This window comes from Mesoplodon mirus, assembly GCF_964341445.2.
Source record: "Mesoplodon mirus genome assembly, chromosome: 14".
NCBI classification, from domain to species: Eukaryota; Metazoa; Chordata; class Mammalia; order Artiodactyla; family Ziphiidae; genus Mesoplodon; species Mesoplodon mirus.
In genome coordinates this window covers 64,466,574-64,490,213 of record NC_138990.1, presented here as the reverse complement: position 1 = coordinate 64,490,213, position 23,640 = coordinate 64,466,574, and the positions used below count along the sequence as shown (strand labels likewise).

The 23,640-nt window shown below is 38.3% G+C and overlaps 1 protein-coding gene across 4 annotated transcripts in view; it reads right to left on the bottom strand.

Annotated features, from left to right (window-relative positions):
- PPP1R21 (protein phosphatase 1 regulatory subunit 21) overlaps positions 1-23,640 on the bottom strand; it is a 59,386-nt gene that overhangs the window by 8,356 nt on the left and 27,390 nt on the right. For 3 of the 4 annotated variants that reach the window (XM_082641780.1, XM_082641783.1, XM_082641781.1), the window contains 5 exons: positions 15,839-15,931; positions 11,569-11,696; positions 8,971-9,123; positions 6,560-6,652; positions 3,846-4,088 (listed from right to left, as the gene is read on the bottom strand). In XM_082641780.1, the coding sequence (XP_082497906.1) occupies positions 3,846-4,088; positions 6,560-6,652; positions 8,971-9,123; positions 11,569-11,696; positions 15,839-15,931 (710 nt within the window). The remainder of the gene's footprint in view (positions 1-3,845; positions 4,089-6,559; positions 6,653-8,970; positions 9,124-11,568; positions 11,697-15,838; positions 15,932-23,640) is intronic. The other variant, XM_082641782.1, reaches the window with a different exon arrangement.

Here is a 23,640-nt window from a genome sequence, read left to right as displayed (position 1 = left end):
GGGAAGCCCTAAGCAGTGCATTTTAATTTCAGCAAAAAAAACCAAAAAGGAAACTTGTAGTTTTCTGTGCTTTTTCTTTCTTGAGGTTACCGTTATCTTTTCTTTTTTTTTGGCTGCGTTGTGTCTTCTTTGCTGCGCGTGGGCTTTCTCTAGTTGTGGCGAGCGGGGGCTACTCTTCATCGTGGTGGCTTCTCTTGTTGCGGAGCATGGGCTCTAGGTATGCGGGCCTCAGTAGTTGTGGCACGTGGGCTTAGTAGTTGTGGCTCACGGGCTCAGTAGTCGTGGCTCGCGGGCTCTAGAACGCAGGCTCAGTAGTTGTGGCGCACGGGCTTAGTTGCTCCATGGCGTGTGGGATCTTCCCAGACCAGGGATCGAACCTGTGGTCCCTGCATTGGCAGGCAGATTCTTAACCACTGTGCCACCAGGGAAGTCCCTATCTTTTATTACAATAATTAACAGGGGGCCGAATGTTCAAATTACAGTCCTAGATATGTTAATGAAACATAATAAGCATTTAACTTTTGCAATGCTATAGGGTTAGAAATAAGAAGTTTCTATCTGATGTAACTTTTTCAGCCCCAAAGTGCTTGAACCAAAGGAATCTTCTGGGGACTTGTGAGTTTCCTTTGTTAATCAATTAACTTTAAAATGGGCACAGACTTTGCTCCAACACCCAAGAGGAAGACAGCAGAAGAAGACACACACACTTAGTTCACTTAACTTCACTTAACTTCACTTAAGGCAGGATGGGAGGTTGCGGGGGTGGGGTGATAAAAAGAAAGGCTGAAAAGGAAACATCAGGGAAGGCAAAAAAAAAAAAAAAAAACAAAGCCTCCCTTTTGCTCTCTATTGTCTCCAGGTTATTTTTGGCAGGAATCTGCCACGTGCAGAAGAGAAAGAGAGTTATGTGGGGAGATCCTTCTCTCAGCCTGAAATACTCTTCTCCTGCCTTGGCCTCCTGCTCATTTATGAAACCCACCCATGTTACCTCCTTTGCGATGTCCTCCTCAAGCCCTCCAGGCGACTTCTCTGTGATCTCCCAGCACTCTGGACAGATGTCTACACAGGCTCTCATTCCATTAGACTGAAAGCAACCAAGGGACGGGAATAGATTCACCGTATAGACTAGACTGTGAAAAATGCAAGGAGGCCAACCAGGTCTTGGTTCTCTGATCCTGACTGTCAAAGACAATGCCCAAAACTGGGGTTCATGGAAAATGTGGCAACTCAACTGTACCTTAATGATGGGAAGAGTTTTGAATTCAAGAAAGTCGAGGAGTTGGAAGGCAAAGTATTTGGGTATGTAGGTGATAGGAGTTATGAATAAATAGGCATCCAGGCAAAAGAAACAGCTTGAACAATGACAGGGAAGCAAAAACACAAAAAACATTATCAGGAAAGAGAGCTTGGTTTGAGTTTGTACAGGGAAATACTGAAGAAAGGTAGTTTGGAATAGGTGTTCACAGACCTTGAATGCCAAACTAATGAGTGGACTATATCCTACAGATGATAGGGAGCCACTAAAAGTCTAGAAGCAATAGAGTGCATAATCAGTAACATACTCTAGGAAAATTACTCTGCTAGCACCTTATGAAGTGGGTGGGAGGAAAGAGATCCTTAACAGATGCAGACAGAAATAGCGCACACATGCTAACCAGACAGACAACTTAAAGTTACAGCAACTTCCAAACTCACCAAACCCAAATAAAGTCATCATCACTCACAGCCCAACAGTGTTTGGTACTAAAGGTTTCCCATGTCCCTGGAAATCTTTCTCACGTACATATGTAATAATAGTGTGCTCTCCTTTGAAAATGTTCAAATAAACAGATAGTCCTCAACTTTCAGCAACTGACGTTAATGACTCAAATACACCAGTGTTGCCAACTTCCAGTACCTCAGAAAGGCAAGCCGTAAACAAATACGTTTGTCCACTGATCTATTTTCTGACACCCATCAGACCACAAGGCCATGCTGATTAAAAGGACAGGGTGTGGGCCTCGATGTTCTGGGTTTGAACCCTAGATCCATCACTTACCAAGTGTGTGGCTTCAGATGAGTTACTCTACCTTTCTGTAGCCCAGTTTCCTCAACTATAAAATGAAGATCTGACAGTACCTGCAATCTCATAGGGTCTGTGTGAGGACCGACTGAGTTAACACACTGAAGAGTCCTTAGACCGTGGCTGGCATATGACTACTGCAATTACTACCACTGTCATCAGTGCCCTCCCTGGTCTGCTCCCATAGTTACTCCCTGACAGCACCAATTACTGTTAGTGCAAATGGGAGAAGACAGAAGAAGCAGATGCAGGGAAGCAGGGAGAGAAGACAGGAGAAAGAAGAAATCAGACCCAGTGGAGAACAGTCTGCCCTGATCAATAAGACAGACTCTGAAGGGAAGTCCAAAGGTGAGTGCTGGCAGTGTTGCACTTCCCCACATGGTACCCGGACTGATGTCGGAATTCTGCTGTTTGTTAAATGTTCTTCTAGGCAGCCATCTTCCCCTAACAGAGGCAATGTGCAGCACCTGTGGCTGAGACTCAGCCTTGCCATCAGGGGTCACACAGAATCATCCAGTGAGCACAGCAGCCATTCAAATCGCTGCTCTCAGAAGTCTGCTTTATGTTTTTTACTTTTCTAAAACATTTGCATTCTTTTTTCCTCCCCTACATTTTATTATGAAAATTTTAAAACATATAGAAAAGTTGGAGAAAAAAGTATAATAATCATATGTAGCCACCATCTACATTCAGTAATTAACAATTTGCACATTTGCTTAATTTATCTGTGTATATATTTCCTGAACAATCTGACAGCAAGTTGCAGATATGATGATACCTTACCCTGAGTACTTTAGCATTTATCTCCAAAAAATAAAGGTATTCTCCTAAATACTCAAAATATCATTATCACACCTAAGAAAACTAATAATAATCCACGTTTCTGACACTGTTGAGGTGCAGTGAGGTCTGTATACATCTTGAAAATAGAAGTTAATTTGTATATATTACTATCAGGTACGCTCTGAATCAGATGCAAGGGAGATGTGAGAAGGACCATGACTTGCTGTTCAACAGCATCAGTGAGCTACAGGGGTAGCCTTAGGACAGGGCTGTCAAGAAGTGCCATGGCTCTCCTCAAATTTCTCAAAAAATGTTAACGAAAATATATTTAATGAGATCCTTCTAATCTTGAGGGGTTTTTTTTCCCTTCTCTTCCTGATTTCTCATTTTCTAGATTTTCTAATTTTTTTTTAACAGTGGGCAGAAAAATATAATCAGAAAACTTTTCTCAGTGTAACTGAATTTTATAATTCCAATAGAGATGTTTCTTCACCTTCTAAATCACTCCAATTAAATATAAGGCAAGAAATACAAAGTTGCAAAATAACTTGTCAGTATATTATCTTATGAAGTTTAGCTGACCTGATGGGTTTCTATATTATATGTATGTCATAAAGCTTTATACTACCTAGGAATATACCATGTAATTGGTTAAAAGTGGTATTTGTCGTCATTTCTATAAAAAGTTAGGCAGTTAGTCCTCTGTCAGAAACATAACCCCCATATCACCAATGTTGCAGGGGAGAAACAGAATCATGTTAAATTTGACTTACTATATCTTCTCCAAGAACACAGCCCTTACCATGGGGAAGTCTCACATGTAAAATCAAACAGAATTTAATAAGGTTGCTTTTTTGAAGGGGGCATCCCACTTACCAATCTGCTTTTTCTAGAGCACATGGATTATTCCTGTTATCAAGTGACATGTACTTTAGATGGTTAACACTGAACACTAAGATAGATCCCCACCAATTACCATTTAAAAAAAGAAGACACTTACCAAACTAGTGCTGTGAACGGGCTCCGGCACAGCCTTGGCAGACGCGTCTTCCTGGCCCGCAGCGGTAACCACGGCGGCCCCTTCCTGGGCTACCCCAACCGCCTGCCCACTACTTGTGCTCTTCAGTTTATCTGCAGTTCGCTGATTTTCTTTCTCCAGCTTGATTTTAGCTAACTGTGCTTCCAACATCCAATGCTCTTTTTCCTGCTCCAGTTTAGAAATCTTCTCCAAACTCTGCTGAACCTTGAAAGCAACAGAGAGTTCTGCACCTTAGAGGATGATGCAGACAAAACTTACCAGCCAAAAAAAAATACTTTATGGAATGTAGACCAAAACTACTTCACAGGTGTGAAAACAAAAAAGCTTGATCCTGGAATAGGGAACATTTTATTAAACAGGATACAAAAAGCAGAACCATAAATTGAGAAATTGAACTAGAATGAAATTTTTTAAATCTCTATTTATCACAAGGTATAATAAAGAGAGTAAACAGGAAAGCCACAAAGTGGTAGATGCATGTATCCAATAGTGGACTAATACCCATAACATATAAAGAACTTCTATAAATCAATGATAAAAAGATAGTCAACCCAATAGAGAAACAGGAGAAAAGGCTTGAATAGGCACCTGAACGTTACTATAAACATAAAAAAGAAGGTATCCAATGTCACTATTAACCAAGGAAAAGCAATTTAAAAGCACCCAAATGAATAAAAACAAAACAAAACAAAACGCCCAAATGACTAAAATGAAAGACAGAAAATACAAAGATGGACATGTTTATGGAGCAATTGGAACTATCATATAGTGCTTGGGGGAGTGGAATTTGGGATAAACACTTTGAAAACTGTTTGGCAGGATCTTTGAAAATTGAACTTGTATCCTATGACTTAGCAATTCTACTTCTAAGTATACGCCCAATAGAAAAACATGCATGTTTATCAAAAGACAAGTATAAGAATGCCCTTAGCAGTCCTATAATAGTCAAACACTTGAAAACTACCCAAATAGTCATAAGCTGTAAGAATGGATAAACAAATTATGTATTTTCACACGACAGAATACTCAACAAGAATGAAAATGGACCAATTACAACTACACATAACATGGATGAATATTATAAATATAATGTTGAACAAAAGAAGCCAGATCTGAAAGAGATGCTACATAATTCTCATTTAATATAAAGTTCAGTATCAGGCAACAGAACAAAGAACGCAGGATAATGGTTACCTCTGGGGAAAGAGGAGAGTAGTAACTGGAAAGGGGCATGAGGAAGGTTTCTGAGGTCCTAGCAATCTTTTTTTTACAGGTATATACCTTACATGAAGAAATATTCTTTTTTAAAAATTTTATCTAGCTACCAGTTACATTAATGTGTTTACTTGTGAAAATTCACTGAAATATATTAATAATTTATATACTTTTCTTTAAGTATGTTATACTTCAAGAAGTTTTTAAAAAGCTAATTTTCAAGGCAAATGAAAGCTTGAGAATTAAATAAAAATAAAAACAATCTTAGAGTGAATTCCAAATGCTTTACCAGCTATCATCATTGAACAATTACCACGTACCACTGTTCATGATATTTTCCTGCCAGTATCCTACTGAAGCCTCCTAACAGTCCTACAATTCTCACGTCTCAAAGAGGAGAACTTCCCAGCAGCTCGACCACCTGCAAAGCTAACAAACAGAGCCAGGATGTGGGACCTCGTGTGTCTGGCTCATAAGTCTGATTCTTTTCACCATATCACACTGCCTCCCATTGGCTCAATTAATCCTTACGGGACCCTGAAAGGTAGATATTACCCTCGCTTTAGAGAGGCAGGATGTGAGACCCGGAGTGCTTATCAGACTAGCCTGCAGCTGGTCAATGGCAGAGTGGGAAAAGCAATAGCTCTGAGGTCAGACCATTCTGCTACTTACTAGCTACTATGGATAAAAGCTGTTTAATTTCTTTGAGCCTTACTTTCCTCACATAAAATAAGAAGGAAATCTAAAATAAATTTTTAAGATACTCCACATTTCACTGTTTGTCTCAGAAATTTTGTTTTTTAGGAATTATTATGTGGATTAAATTTTTAGTTTCAACATCCTCTTGAATTAATGTTGAAAAGATAAGTGATATGTGTCCAATGAAAATAAGGTCGGCATAGGCAAAATACTGTCTCAGGTGAATTTGTGCTCTCTTTAAAATAAATATTTCCAAAACTAAAGCAAGCCAGGTGTTAAAGTAAATAAATCTCTGGCGAATGCTAAACTGGGGTCAGTTTGTGCCAACTTCTGAAAAAAATAGTACCACCTACCTCCACCTACCCCCCAAATTCAACTGATCAATTGAGCATTGGAAATTTTTCATTCCTGTCCATTTAGGAAATAAAAATAACTCACTGAGTCTAGCCACACACCCCCTTTTTTGCCTTATTATTTCAGACGTTTAAATCTAGTTCCTAAATAATTAATCAGCATGGCCAGAGTGTGCTGATATTACTTTATTGGCAATCATAACACCAATTGAATCAGGATGACTTATTTAGGGTATCAACAAATGGTTTTCAATGAATTATGCTTATGGTGCTTTTTAGCATGTGTTAATTAACTTTACATGTTGACTTACATAGCCTTTTAAATTGCTCTATGTGTATGAAAACCTTTTATAGGGGATTTTATATTCATGCTCTTTAACAAGTACCATGATTTTCCCAATGCCATACCTGTTGTGCAAGGCCTTCTCGACTTTCAGTAGAGCTGAGAAGGACCCGGCGGTTTGCCAGTGCTTCTTCATAAGGCACAGATTCCAAGAGGGGCTATGGAAAAAGCATCATAAGAAATAAAGAAAAAGGTCGCATCATTTCCCTGATCTTACAAATAAGAATGCTAAATGAGGTTTGATAATTCAGATGTATGTCAACATAGACTAGTTCCTTTAATAGGCATAAAAAAGGAACTTTAAAAAAAAAAAAGAAAAGAAAAAGAATGAAGGTGAACATGTCATTCCAGTTATAAGCGACACTATCTAAAACCATAAGACTTGCACCAAAATAGACAGATGAAGGAATGGCATAGAAAATCTAGAAACAGACAAAAGCACATACAAAAATGTATTATGTGACAAATGTTGTATTTTTAAGTCAATGGAGAAAGGATAAGTCATGCAAGGACAATCAGTTAATAATTTAGAAAAATAACTATTTAGACCCCAATTTCATACCTATATCAGAATAAATAAATTCAAGATGGGCTGAAGATTTCAATCTAAAAAGTTTAGACCACAAAAATACTGGAGGAAAATATAGGTGAACTGACTTTCCAAGAGTCACCTGAGAATCACCACCGTAAAGAAAAAGCCTGGTTTGATGATATAAAAATTAAAACTTCTAAATTTTGAAAAATTACTACAGCAAACTGAGGAAAAATATTTCTGACATAAACAAAGGACTAAAATCCTTAACATAGAGTTCCTTCAACCCTAATTAGGAACATTTATTTTAAAACAGGTAAACAACTTGAACAGGAAATTGAAATAAATATAAACAGTAAATTTATGAAAGGATGTTCTATTTCAATAATAAGCAAAGAAATGAAAATTAGAACAATAACACGGAACCTCTTGTTTCTAAGATTGACAAATTAAATTTATGGGTTAAATTTATACTTCTATTGCTGGTAAGTTATAAATAGGTAACCTTTGAAACATTCACAGACTTTGAATGAGCAATTCCATTTTTAGGAATTAATCATAAAGATATAATTAAAACAATTAGGTAGCCTTATACGTTTCTAGGAGTGTACAACCACTCTTATGGGTAATCTGGCAGTAAATATTAAAACTTAAAACCACATTATCCAGAACATTCCACCTCTCAGTAATCCACACATATGCTCAAGGAGGCGTTTACAAAGCTATCCATTGCAGTGTAATTCTAACAGTGAAAAACTGGAATCAACCTAAATGCCCACCAAAAAGAGACTACCTAAATGAACCACGGAAAACCTATATCATAGATTTCAATGCTGTGTTTAAAATGAATAAAGTAGCCATCATATGTATTGATACAGACAGGTCTCTAAAACATATTTTAAATGAAAAAAGGAAGCTACACAATGAAACGTGCATTTAAGTTAAAAAAAATTAGAAAAGTCTTTATATTCTTCATATTTTGCATATAGTTCAAAGTTTACAGAGATGAGTACAAATGCTCCAAGAGAGTCTGGAAGGTTACACACCAAACTGATAACTATAGTTACCTCTGGAGAGGAACTGGAATTAGGGATTGTAATTTACCTATAATGTTCTCATGTAATATAAGAATGTATTTATGCATTGTGTTACTAAAAGTTAGAAAGAAATAAAGAAAGGTAAATACACAAAGTTGCATGTGCAAGAATATCCCCTGTAGTATTGCATGTAACAGTGAAAAACAGGAAGCAACCTAAAAATCCACTAGCAATGGATGGCTTAATTAAATTATCACACATTTATAGAATGAAATACTATAGATGAAATACTAGATGCATTAAAATGATAGCAATTTATACTTATAGATATATATTTTTGTTATATAAAGATATCCACAATGCATTAAAGAGGAAAAAAACAGATTCTAAAACAGTCTATGTATCCAGATACACTGCTTTTTATAATGTGTGTATGCGTGCACGCATGTATACACATTAAAATTTTATGGTTAAGAGGAGCTACCTTTGGGTTGTGGGATTTTCTTCTTCATGTACTGCTGTTTCTTCTGATTTATTTTTGCAATGATCATGTATTCTTATTATATTGAGAAAAAAATTATAAATGTATTTCAATTTTTTTTATTTCTACAAGTTTAAGATTTTCTAAAGTTTGACACTTACTGGCTGCCTGGCTGTCTCACCCTAAACACTCTACCAGCCACTGGAAACGTTAAGTCTACTACGGCCTAGGAAATGAGATTCAGGTCTCTGTCCCATCCTCCTCTCCAAAGACCCCCCTCCCCGCCACCTCGCAACACCCACCAACCACCTGTCCCTCAAAATTGTATAAAACCTAAACAATATGAACTGTGGGAAAACTTCTGCCATTCTCTGGAATTTTTCCAGATTTTCCCTCTGATTTAAATGTTAACAGCAGCTCACAAACCTTTCTCAAAGCCTTCATATACGCAGCAGCTTTTTTCTTGTATTGCAGCATGCATTCAGCTGAGAGAGGACTGATGAATCCACTCGCTGTCTTAGGCCCGTAGCTCAGGGAAGCAATGAAGTAGTCCACGTTGTTGCTGAAGAAAGATGCAATCTAAACCAAGTGTGACAAGAAGATAAATTTTGTTTTCCAATAATATATCTAAAATATATATCTAACAGTTTTCAGAGCAAAGTTAAGGATACTGAGAATGGAAATGAAATTTCAACACATGCTCAAAAGCCCACATTTATTTATTTGAAAAGAATACATAGGGAATGATTTATAATAAACACAATACAGTATAAATTTGGAGACCAGATTTGTGACATGTCTTAATCTAGACAAATTCTACTGTTTCTAAAAACCAAGGCTGATTCTGATTTATTCTGTAGACAATGTTTATGAGCTGTTTACCTTACTAAGTCTGCCCCTGCTCTCAAAATATATACGTTTGGGTTTATACATTCCGTTTGCATTTTAACTTTGAATGTTTCATATTCCAACACAAGACATGACACAAGCATATTGAATATATGATCTCTACTTAAATTTCATTCTGTAAATCTCAATCTGTGCATTACAAATATAACAGGAAAGAAAGAGACTGAAAATTCAGCACACCCTTGTCATTTACAGATTTAACATTTGCTTAATCTATGTAAGCAACAACAAAGATCCATGGCTGTAATTTTGCTGAGCCGTGATTCTGAATCTACAGTGCTATATGAAATGGTGATATAAATAAAAATGTCTAAGAAAGTTATTAGCCAGAAAAATTAAAGTCTTCGATACATTAAAGAGTATTCTGTTTCAATAAATAAGAAAAAGTAACTTGTGAAACAAGAGTACTTTACCTTGGCAAAAACTGTTCAAAAAGTAAGCAATCACTCACTAATGGTCTAAAAGATTATTTTTTTCATTAATATTTTACTGTGTCAAATGAAATTCTATGTTAGGTAGTATTCAAGAAAATGAAAACTCTAAAAATCTTGAGCTGTATATTCCTTGTGTATGACATAGACACTACAGTGGTTGCATTTCAGTCATGGTAGTATATGGTGAGGTTTACTTTCTTTCCTCTCTCTAGTATTTCTACATTTCCCAAATGTTCTTTAACATGCATATGTTATACTTTCCTAGTGGATTTTTTTTTAATTACAAATGATAAAATTTAGTTTAATCAAATCACATTAGCTAAGTATTAAGCTGCCACCAACTAATACTTAGTTCAGATACTTACTTTAGCTAAAAACCATTTATAAAAATTTCAGAGTGAAGATCAAGTACCTTTCCTTGAGACAACTCTTAAGGTTTCAGGCAAAGCAAATGTAAAATAAGCTATGAAGTATATAGGTATTTAATATTCCAGAGTTCTCCTAAAAAAGTGACAAATGCAGAGACTCTTGTAAAATGTCAACATTGTCTTTTTCCAGAATTGTTCACAATTGAATCAAAGTTAGAATCATCCTCAGAAAGTTTCCAGAATGCCTGTGGGTAAAAGCACTAAAGAGGAGGCAGCGGGGATGGTCTTCTGGCTAAGGAGTCCTGTAGGCACTGACCTGCGAGCTAGCTGACAGATCCGAAAGGCAACAGCTTTTGTTAGAGCACCAAACTTAGCAGACTGTCAGGAAGACTGGTCTGACTTCGGGAAAGGTGACACTGAATACCTAACATAACCTATGATCATTTCTGATTAACTTAAAACACTTGAAAAAAGTGTGCTCCTACTAAGGTCAACCTGTCAGAAAAATAAAGGTATATAACACAGATAGAGATTAGCACTTTCTTGAGAAATTATGTTGAGTCTGCTGAAAGAAATGGGCCAAGATAGTCCTGAATACAGTACTTTTGGTTTTCTACGTATGGGTAGTTCTCAGAGAAATCTTAGTCAGACTTTAGTCAGGCTTAGGCTTGGATGACAGCCACATGAACATGTGCTCTTAGAATGTGACCTGCTGAAACCAGTTATCCAAGACAGAACAATTTTTAAAGAAACTGCACTCTGGTCAGTTTATAATAACAATTAAGTACTTACTAATCCAAATGATCATTATCTAATACTAAGAATTCAATGAGAAGACACATGTTGAAGTACTTAAAAGTACTTATTAAGGTACAAAACCACAGAAGTAGCATTATCACAAGTGTTGCCATAAAACAAACAAAAAACTTGGAGGGGAAAAAACAAAATATTAACAAAAGTCTTATAATTCTTTTTCTTTTTCTATATCCCAATTTCTGTATAGCAGACCTTTAATACACACAAGGATCTATAGTGAGACCACCTGGAATCTTTCAATAATCAAATATCTCATTAAAACATCAGAAGTGAGTGACCCACTTCCTCATCACAAATGCTTAACAGTAATTACCATATTGTTTCAAATATTAGGTAGGAAGGAGGAAAAGGGAGACAACCTTATTTTACAAAAAAGCCTGGTAATCGAAAATCCTTACACAGGTCAATTTTCCTACTAGGTCACTCAAAAAAAAAAAAAAAAAAGGAGCATATTTAAGAGTTGAATTTAATGTCAATAAAAACCAGAGAAAAATTACCTTTCCTGCTCCATTTGTCAATGCCACTACTGATGACAGGATGCAATCATTAGTTGTTATGAGCTTCTGTGTTGCTGTTGGAAGTTCATGCTCTATTGTAGCCTTTTGACTATAATGTTTGGAAATATCTATAAACCCAATCAAATGAAAACTCATTACTATCTATATACAAGTTGTATACAGATAACCAGCCCGTTAACTTCTTATATCTACTCTTATAAATTTACAAGACAAATCTGACAAAAAATGGTCCCAAATATGAGGATTGTGCTGAATATCAATTAGGTCTCAAGTTCACATGGAAAGAATAGAGAGTAGTGAGGGTCTCTTAACACCATCCTGGTGTCTCTATTACAGACCCTAGCAGGTGGGTCTCATTCTCCTTCATTTGAGTGTTAGCCCTTATTCTAGCGCGGGTAAAGGACCCTGAGCAATATTTACCAGTTAAAAACCTTGTTTTGATAGTCCAGCAGGCACAAACAAGAGTTTACATTGTGCTTATACAAACAAACCATGAGGCTGGAAAAGAACAGCCAACACAGGCACAATGTCCCACAATCCTTATAGGATCTTAGCTGGTTTGCCAGTACATACTTTAACAATAAGAAAGGTCTGCATGGCCAAATAAGGATTGGATACTCCAGCATCTGGCTTCACATTCTATTGCCTCTAGTCCAAGAAAGTTATAACAAAGGCCTGTGGTTATGGAAGCATAGAAGAGAGGCTTAGATATAAACGTGTTGACAGAAACAGCAGTAGGTGAAATTGGCCAAACAGCTAAGCTTGGGGTTTTCTGGGTCTCTGAGAAATAAAGTAATTTCATCCTGGAAATAAGGGAAAATGGGAGAATTACCAAGACAACATTGATTTACAAGGAAGGGCAATTATATTTTTAAATAAAAAGGTGCTTATGATACAGCATCCTTTGAATTTTTTACAGTACTTCAGTTACAACAGCATTAATTATCATTACCAACAAAGCAAAAAATAAATCACAAAACATGGAAACTTTTAAAGCAGGTGTGTATACAGAGAATTTCATTTATTCAGAATCAAGAAATTTAGTTGATTTTAGACTATAGATAATTAAAAGGGAATAAGACTATTCAAAAAGAAAGGGTATTTGAGATTTAACCTAGTATGATAATGATATTTAACAAAATTACTGTTTTATGAATAAGATTACTTTTACTGAAATTTAAAACTAGGAAATAGCATTATTTATATATACTGTGTTATATACACATATACATAAACTTTTAGATAAATAAACTTTTAATTTAAGACAGTCTTAGATTTACAGAAAAATTACAGAGAGTTTCTGGATACCCTTAGCCAGTTTTCACTATTGTTAACATCCTACACTACTATGGTACAGTTCTCACAGTGAAGGAACCAACTAATTGGCAATTACTATTATGTTTAATATTTCTTAAAAATAAATGATTATCCTCTATATATCCATAAGATATCCAAGTGAGTGAAAATTCAATTGGAACACTGAACATTTTTTTGTGTACTGAACTTGCTAGCCCCTAGAGTAGACATTTTCTTTCTATACACCACAGAAAGTTTTATTCAATATTTTACTGTCTGTATACAATGCTATAATAAAACTGGGTTGGTAGGCAATCTTGGTTGATTGGTGTAGGTGATTGAAATACTTATAAAAGATGAACAATACTAAGAATCCTCCCATGGCTTCTAGTGGATCAGAGCTACTGTAGTTTGACTATAATAATTCTCCCAATCCAACTGTTTACTCTTTATCGAGTCCAAATATTTTCATTATTTAGGGTGTTCCTCGACATTAAAGTTTAACTCCAAAAAGTACAAGGAAATCATGTGACCTAGACAAGAGATTTATTTCCTTTTATGTTTCCTATGAGTCTACCTTAGACTTGAGACCAAAGATCAAACAATTCTCACTTAGAATGCCTCTTGTTAAAAGATTAATTCACTTCCATTTTAATTCCTTGTAGGATACGCATTTTTATAAATCTCTCTCTTTTTATACTAAGACCAGCCTGCCTTCTTTTTTTTTTAATAACTTTATTTATTTGTTTATTTAATTTATTTTTGGCTGCATTGGGTCTTCGTTGCTGCGCGCGGGCTTTTTCTAGTTGCGACGAGAAGGGACTACTCTTTGTTGCAGTGCACGGGCTTCTCCTTGCGGTGGCTTCTTTTGTTGCAGAGCACAGGCGCTAGGGCGCGCGGGCTTCAGTAGTTGTGGCGCATGGGCTCAGTAGTTGTGGCTCGCGGGCTCTAGAGCACAAGCTCAGTAGTTGTGGCACACAGGCTTAGTTGCTCCGCGGCCTGTGGGATCTTCCCAGACCAGGGCTCGAACCTGTGTCTCCTGCATTGGCAGGCAGATTCTTAACCACTGAGCCACCAGAGAAACCCCAGCCTGCATTCTTGATTGCCTTCCTTCCTTCCTTCTTCCCAACTTGGACCAAGCAATTAAGGGCAAAGCATCAAGGGAAAAGATTTGAAATAAAAGTTCTCTTAAAAACAAAGTATATTCTGGTAATGCCAGTTAATGCTCACTCTGAGTTTTCATGAGAGATACACAATAGCCTTCCAACTGGGTAAGAAGACAGATTTGAACTGTAAAACTAGCAACAAGAGGCCATAATATGCTTGCCAACCATCCTTCATGTTTCCCAGTATTCTCTCTTTATATTATGTTCACTTTCAAGGACAGAAACAAGCAGAGGCACAAAGGGGGCTAAGGGAGCCTCTGATCCTCCTCTGATAATCTCCACCAGCTCATAGCAAATAATAATAGTAACATTCTTTGATTTGGACCACTTGGCATCTTATGTCATATATGAACAAAAGCATTTTTAGAAAACTCAGAAGTAATTATTTATAGAAATATAAATAAAATCAAGATTTTTAAAAATGTAAATGAAGCTTTAAGATCCTCAATGGACAGCTACCCTCCATTGCTCTAGCCTCTCTTTTATCAAAATTCTAGAGAAAACACTAGCAGGAACAAGTCATAACATTAGCATAGGAAAACTTAGGAAACAAAACCAAAAAACCTGTAGCCACAGAGCTACTTGTGGTTTCAATGGCCTAGTTCTACGTTATGTAAAGTTCTGGAATAGAGGACTATGGTTAAGACTGAGCTCCCCGAACCAAAAGCTGCACAGGAAAAAGGTACCAGTCCCCTGGGTTTTCTAGGGACCAGACTAGGTTCTGCAGGGTTGGGGCTGCCTCTTGTCACCTGCCACCAAGACTGTCTATGCAAGCTGTGATTCCTGCAACCAGTGTTAGCTCCAGAAGTGCAGTGACTTTTAAAGTTCCTTATAATTGAACACAAGCCACAGGAAGGACCATTTTCCAGACTGAATGGTAAGGTAGTACTGGGTAATTCCACCGAAACTAAGAATGATTCCCAGTAACATAGGTTATGTGGTTATGTGCCAATCTATAGAAAGGCCCCAAATATACCCATCTTATACATGCCATCCAACAAAGTTTTAAGTTTTTAAAAAGTATTTTCTGTGAAACCAGCAATTGGTCACTAATTGCACACTAAACACCACAGCGAAAAATCTAGGTACCCGGGCTATTTCCAATAGTCCTTAATAATTGCTCCTGCCCTCCTCTCCTCCCCCTGCTCCAACAGTCTTCAAAAGGAAAAGAACGGAGGAAAAAAACCTAGAAGCCATGCAGAAATATAGATTAAAAAATCAGGACTCAGAATCACATGCTAGGAAGCAAATGAAATGGCCGTCGACAAGCATATTCTTAGAAGCACATAGAAACTAAAAACTGACCAAAGCTTGAAAACAGACCTTCATTCCTTAAGGCTCTCCTGAACAAAACAGGACTTATAATGGGTACTCTAAACACAAAAATACACAGGAGGGTAGAAAACCAGTGCATTCTTTCTGGGATCTTTAAACCTTCATTTCCTCAGTTCCTTCATGTTTGGGCTCTAACAAGTGCATTATTTTGCTAAATGCCTCTGAATAGCATGTCTGGCTTGATAAAATTCATACACCTGCCCTAAGTCAGTGTAATGTATTTTTGGCTAAAGTTCCGTGCACAAGGGTTTCTCTTCAGCACTTTGTTTACCTTCAGGAAAGAAGCAGATGGGAAAAGCAGAAGGCAGTAAGCTGTGCACTTCAACGTTAAGCCAAATGCTACTAAACCTTTATCTGGGGTCTATTAGCCTTGGCAGTATTTGTTTAAATCTCATTCAGGCAGATCTGGGAAAATGGGACAAAGCTTATTTATGTTCTTTTCCAAGCCTCACCTTTCATGACATCATGAAATCCATGCAGAGCAGCACCAACATTTGTTAAGACAGAACTGTAGTTTGTCCGAAGGAGTCCATCTGGCTCCGTACCTAGGAAACCAAGATCACAAACCTAAGCATTTTCCCAGAAGAATTCACCTGAAAAACTGACAGCCCACCATCTCCCCTCTACTTTTGGGAAGACAGAGTGAATACTGATTGTGATATGTTGAAAATAATGGCTCTTAAAATCATTGTAGACACATTCAGATAGAAAGGTGTTAATTACAAGGATCTAAACTGATTTGCATCCCCCATGTCCACAGATATAAACGGTTACAAGAATCAAAATTAAATTGCTAAGCAGGATTATGTCTTTCATGATTCTGTTTGAAATGAAAGCCTCTGTGAATTTCACCTTGTTACTACAGAACACATTTCTCATTTTGTGCTTTCCCTACATATTACTGTTTGCTGAACATCACTAAAAACACTATTATTCAAACATCACGGTTCCAACTCTGGCATGACAGCATAAGCAAGCTCCACATATCCAATCACCAGCACAACCGGTGCAAATGATTTTAAAATAACCACTTTAAACTCTAGAAATTATCCTAAGGGCATACAGCAAGTGAAGAAACATTTAATCAAGAAAATCTATATTAACTCAGTAAGAACAGCAAGAAACTGTGGTATGTGAACCAGAACCCACTCCGTCCCCTCACCAGTCAGTGAGCTAGAAATCCCAGTCCAGAGGGTGCAGCCAAGAACACAAGGTTCCCTCTCCCCTAACTCAGCTGGAGGGCTGCATTCCTTATCTCGCTCTCAGCTACCTGTTGCTGAGGCTAAGTTCTAAGTAAGTATGACTCCGAGGTGGGGGGTTCTCTTCTTTTACCCAGCCCCAACTTGTGGGATGGAGGCTCTACGTGGGCATGGTGCTGCTGAGAATCTGTGGCCCTGATCACCCTGGCCCCAGCTCATTAACAGGAGTTCCATGCTGACACAGGCAAGCCGAGGAGACCAGCAGCTGCTGCCCTACCCTCTCCATGGAGTGCTCAGCTACTAATGCAGGGGTGTCACTCTGAGAGAAGTGCATCACTGTCATCACCCCCTGCACAGAACCATGGCTCAGAGATTTAACCCAAGGGAGAAACAGTTCTTAAAACAGAAAGCTCTGAATCTCTTCCCAAAGGAATTGACTTAATTCACAACAGACTGTGGAGAAGTTCAAGCCTAGGGATACTCTCAAAAATAATGGCACTTGTGCTGAAGGTAATTTGGAGGAAATTGGTGGATTCATTGGAGATATAAGGTAGACTGACACCTATGGTCAACCGATTCTTAACAAGGGTGCCAAGACCATTCAATAGGGAAGGAATAGTCTTTTCAATAAATGGTGCTGAGACAACTAGATATCCACGTGCAAAAGATGAAGTTAGAGCCTTACCTCACACCATATACAAAAATTAACTCAAAATGGATCAAAGACCTAAATGTAAGAGCTAAAACTATAAAACTCTTAGAAGAAAACATAAGGGTAAGTCTTCACAACCTCATATTTGACAATAGTTTCTTAGATATGACACCAAAAGCCTGAGCAACAAAAGAAAAATAAATGTGACTTCATCAAAATTAAAAACTTTTGTACTTCAAAGGATACCATTAAGAAAATGAAAAGATAACCCACAAAAATGGAAGAAAATCTTGCAAATCACATATCCAATAAGGGATTTGTACCTAGAATATATAAAGAACTCTTATAACTCAATAAAAAGACAACCCAGTTGGAAAATGGAGAAAGGATCTGAGCAGACATATCTCCAAAGAAGATATACAAATGGCCAATAAGGACACAAAAGGATATTCAACATTATTAGACACCAGGGTTATGCAAATCAAACCCACAATGAGATACTACTTCAAAAAGTCAGATAATAACATGAGGATGGCAAAAATCAAAAAGTTATATAATATGGGGGGAGATCCAGATGGCAGAGTACAGGGACATGGCACTCAGCTCCTCCCACACATACAACAAAAATACATCCACATGTGGAACAATTCTCATAGAACACCTACTGAAAGCTGGCAGAAGCTCTCATACAACCAAAGCTGCAAAACAGATCCCTGTGTAACTGGGTAGGACAAAGGGAAAAGGGAGAAGAAGAGGAAGCGGGATGGGACCCACACACCTGGGAGGGAGGAGGGTTCCCTCACCCTGGGAACCTCCTTCAACAGCTGGGAGGTCCACCAAGACAGAAAGGGAGCTTCAAAGGTTCTAGAGGAGAATGCAGGAGCTGGCCTGCAGCCCTGCAGGGTAGAGAGAGACAAAAATAGATGGTCCTTGCCATGCTGCCGCACTTCCTAGCCACAGACACAGCTGCTGGCATGTGCAGCAGCTGGGTGCTGAAACTCGGGCTCAGCAGACAGACCCAGGGAGAGGACTCAGTTTGGCTACATGGACATAGCCCAAAGGGCCCAGAGTGTGGCCTGGGGCCACAAATAGGGGTGCATGCAGACAGAACACGAGCCTGCCATAGGAAGCCCACTGCCAACACAGGAAGGGAGGGGCATAGATCCCACCGCAGCAGCCTCATCATCAATGTGCTCACAGTGGGACAAGGCTCCAGCTGCTACGGGTTTTGTGAATTTTGTGGGCATGCACACGAGGAGGTGGGGCTGAAATCTGAGCCAGCTACAGGTGCTTCCGAAGTGGAGACAGCCTCTGAGGGCAATGCCAGCAACAGTGAACTTTGTGGGAATGCACATCAGGTGGCAGGCAGTGTCACAGAGTAGCACATACTGGCAGACAGCTCCTGGGGAAGAACACGCAGTGGCTCCTTTTCCAGAGGGAGCACTCTAGTTCCACCTACTGCATACCACAGCTTAGAACCAGATCTGGGGTCTTCTACTCCAACAGCTAGAGAGCAGACCCTGATCCCTGACAGGGCTGTGACAAGCACAGAGCAAAGAGGACACCACCCAATATCCAGTGCAGGCTCTGGTCATCACAACACAAAACACACCACTTAGCAAGGGGACAAGGGCCAGTACACTCTGAAGAAAGATGTGGCAAGCATCCATACCAAAAACAGCCCTTGCACCAAAAATACTGGACTCACACAGTCTATACAGGATTGCTCCCTCATAAAAACAGACCTTCAAGACAACAGTAGATAACTGTTTCTCCTAAATTTATAGAATCAGAGAAATATAAATCAAGTGAAAAAGCAGAGGTACTACTCCCAATTAAAAGGACAAGAGAGGGCTTCCCTGGGGGCGCAGTGGTTGAGAGTCCGCCTGCTGATGCAGGGGACACAGGTTTGTGCCCCGGTCCGGGAAGATCCCGCATGCCGCAGAGCGGCTAGGCCCGTGAGCCATGGCCGCTGAGCCTGCGCATCCAGAGCCTGTGCTCTGCAACGGAAGAGGCCACAACAGTGAGAGGCCCACGTACTGCAAAAAAAAAAAAAAAAATGCTGAAGGAATTAAGAAAGACTATTGATAGAAATGCAGATTACTGTAATAAGGAACTAGAAACTATAAAAAGGAGTCAATCAAATCAGATACCTCAATTGCCAAGGTAAAAGTTGAGACAAAGAAAATAAACAGCAAACTAAATAATGCAAAAAAATGAATAAGTGATCTGGAAGATAGAATAACGGAAATCATCCTATCAGAACAGAAGACAGAAGGACAAATGAAAAAAATTAAAGCAACATATGAAATCTATGGGATAATATAAAGCATGCCGATCTACGTATAATAGGAATCCCAGAAGAAGAACAGAAAAGGGGATCAAAAATTATTTGAAGAAATTACAGCTGAAAACTTCCCAAACCTAAAGAAGGAAACAGATATCCAGGTACAGGAAGCACAGAGGGTCCCAAACAAGATGAACCCAAACAGATCAACACCAAGACATAGCATACTTAAAATGGCAAAAGCAAAAGATAAAGAGAGGATTCCAAAGGAAGCAAGAGAAAAACAGAGTCAGTTACAAGGGAACCCCCATAAGGATAGCAACTGATTTCTCTACAGGAACTTTGCAGGCCAGAAGGGAGTAGCTAGATACATTTAAAGTCCTGACAGGGAAAAACCTGCAACCTAGGATATTCTACTCAGCAAGATTATCATTTAGAATAGAAGGAGAGATACAGAATTTCTCAGGCAAGCAAAAACTAAAAGAATACAGCAATACTGAACCTATCCTAAAAGAAATATTGAATGGTCTTCTCTAACTAAAAAAGAAGCAAGAATGTATAGGAAAGAGAAAATCGGAAAGGCAAATATGTAAAAAGATTGAAGATCACTTACATAAGTCAGTACATAGATTTAAAAAAATTTTTTAATTAAAAAAATTCTGTGAAAGCAATTATAACTATGATGAAAGCAAAAGGATAAACATGCAGATGTAAAATAGGACATCAAAATCACGAAATGCGGAGGACACAAGTAAGAAAATGTAGATCTTTTAGAATGTGTTTGAGCTTATATGACTACCAGTCCAAAGCAAGTAGATATAGTTATGGGTTAACATACTTGAAAACCAGGGTAACCACAAATCAAAAACATAAAACAGATTCACAAAAACCAAAAAGAAAGGAAATCAAGCATAATACAAAAGAAAACCACAAAAGCAAAAATAAAGAAGAATGAAGAAATACAAAATCAACTGGAAAGCAAGGTTTAAAACGGCAATAAATATGTACTTATCAATAATTACTTTGGGGCCTCCCTGGTGGCGCAGTGGTTGAGAGTCCGCCTGCCGATGCAGGGGATACGGGTTCGTGCCCCGGTCTGGGAGGATCCCATATGCCGCGGAGCAGCTGGGCCCGTGAGCCATGGCCGCTGGGCCTGCGCATCCGGAGCCTGTGCTCCGCAACGGGAGAGGCCACAACAGTGAGAGGCCCGCATACAGCAAAAAGAAAAAAAAAAAAAAAAAAAATAATAATTACTTTGAATGTCAGTGGACTAAATGCTCCTCTCAAAAGACAAAGAGTGGTAGATTGAATAATAAAACAAGAACCTACAATATGCTGCCTATAAGAGACCCACTTAAAGGCAAAAGACACACAAAGATTGAAAGTGAGGAGATGAAAAAAGATATTTCATGCAAGTGGAAATGACAAGAAAGCAGGAGTAGTAATACTCCTATCAGACGAAACAGGCTTTAAAACAAAGGCCATAAAGAAAGACAAAGAAGGACACTGTATAATGATAAAAGGATCAACACAAGAAGAGGATATCACAATCATTAACATACATGCACCCAATATAGGAGCTCCTAGATACGTAAAACAAATACTAACAGACATAAAGGGAGAAAATGACAAGAATAAAATAATAGTAGGAGACTTTAACACCACAGTGACATCAATGGACAGATCTTCCAGAGAGAAAATCAATAAGGCAACAGAGTTCCTAAATGACACAACAGAACAGTTAGACTTAATTGATATCTACAGGACACTATATAAAAAAAAAAAATAGAATACACATTCTTTTTCCAAGGGCACATGGGACATTCTCTAGAATAGACCACAAACTAAGACCCAAAACAAGCCTCAACAAACTTAAAAGGACAAAAATTATTTCAAGCACCTTTTCTGACCACAAGGGCATGAAACAAGAAATCAACCACAGAAAGATAAATGAGAAAAAAATGGTTATATGGCGACTAAACAACATGCTACTAAAAAACCAATAGGTCAACAATGAAGTCAAAGAGGAAATTAAAAAATACCTTGAGACAATGAAAACACAACCATACAAAATCTATGGGATGCAGCAAAAGTAATCCTAAGAGGGAAGTTCATAGTGATACAGGCCTATCTCAAATAAACCTAAACTACCACCTGAAACAATCAGAAAAAGAACAAACAAAATCTAAAGTCAGCAGAAGGAAGGAAATAATAAAGATCAGAGAGTAAATAAATAAAATAGAGATTTTTAAAAACAACAGAAAAAAAATCAATAAAACCAAGAGCTGGTTTTTTGAAAGGATAAACAAAATCAACAAACCACTGGCCAGGTTCACCAAGAAGAAAATAGGGCCTCCCTGGTGGCGCAGTGGTTGGGGGTCCGCCTGCCGATGCAGGGGATACGGGTTCGTGCCCCGGTCTGGGAGGATCCCATGTGCCGCGGAGCGGCTGGGCCCGTGGGCCATGGCCGCTGGGCCTGCGCGTCCGGAGCCTGTGCTCCGCAACGGGAGAGGCCACAGCAGTGAGAGGCCCGCATACCGCAAAAAGAAAAAAAAAAAAAAAAAAAAAGAAGAAAATAGAGAGGGCCCAAATAAACAAAATAAGAAATGAAAGAGGAGAAATAACAACCAATACTGCAGAAATATAAAAAAATCTTAAGAAAATATTATGAACAGTTATATGGCAAAAAAAATGAACAACCTAGAAGAAATGGACAAGTTTCTAGAAACATACAGACTGCCAAAAAGGAATCAAGAAGAAACAGATAATCTGAACAGACTGATCACTAGAAGTAAAATAGAATCTGTAATTTAAAAAAAAAACCTCCCTGCAAACAAAAGTCCTGGACCCGATAGCTTCATTGGGGAATTCTACCAAACATACAAAGAAAAACTTACACCTATCCTTCTCAAACTCTTCCAAAAGACTGAAGAGGAAAGAACACTCTCAAAGTAATTCTATGAAGCCACTATCACACTGATACCAAAACCAGAAAAAGACACTACCAAAAAAGAAAATTACAGGCCAATATCTTTGATGAATATAGAAGCAAAGATTGTCAAAAAAAGTTTAGCAAACCAAATCCAAGAACACATAAATAGGATCATACACCATAATCAAGCTGGATTCATTCCAGGGTCACAGGATGGTTCAACATATGCACATCAATCAATGCGATACACCACATGAACAAAAGAAAAGACAAGAAACATATGATCATATCAACAGATGCAGAAAACACATTTGACAAAATTCAACATCCATTCATGATAAAAACTCTCACCAAAGTGTGTATAGAGGTAACAAATTTCAACATAATAAAAGTCATTTATGACAAACCCAGAGCCAACATAATATTAAGTGATGAAAAGCTGAATTCTGGAACAAGGCAAGGATGCCCACTTTCATCACTTCTATTCATCATAGTATTGGAAGTCCTAGCCACAGCAATCAGACAAAAAAAAGAAACAAAAATATCCAAATTGGAAGGGAAGAGGTAAAATTGTCATTATGTACAGATGACATAATACTCTATATAGAAAACCCTAAAGACTCCACACAAAACTATTAGAACTCATAAATGAATTCAGTAAGGTAGCAGGATATAAGATTAATATAGAGAAATCTGTTACATTTCTTTACACTAACAATGAAATACCAGAAAGAGAAAGTAAAAAACAATTTTGTTTAAAATCATATCAAAAAAAAAAACAACCTAGGAATAAGCCTAACCAAGGTGGTGAAAGACTTATAAGCTGAGAACTATTAAACATTGATAAAGGAGGGCTTCCCTGGTGGCACAGTGGTTGAGAGTCTGCCTGCCGCTGCAGGGGACACGGGTTCGTGCCCCGGTCCGGGAAGATCCCACATGCCGCGGAGCAGCTGGGCCCATAAGCCACAGCCGCTGGGCCTGCGTGTCCAGAGCCTGTGCTCCGCAGCGGGAGAGGCCACAACAGTGAGAAGCCCGCGCACCACACACACACACAAAAAAGTCTACAAATAATAAATGCTGAAGAGGGTGTGGAGAAAAGGGAACCCTCCTACACTGCTGGTGGGAATATAGATTGGTACAGCCACTATGGAATGCTCCAGTGATCCCACTCCTGGGCATATATA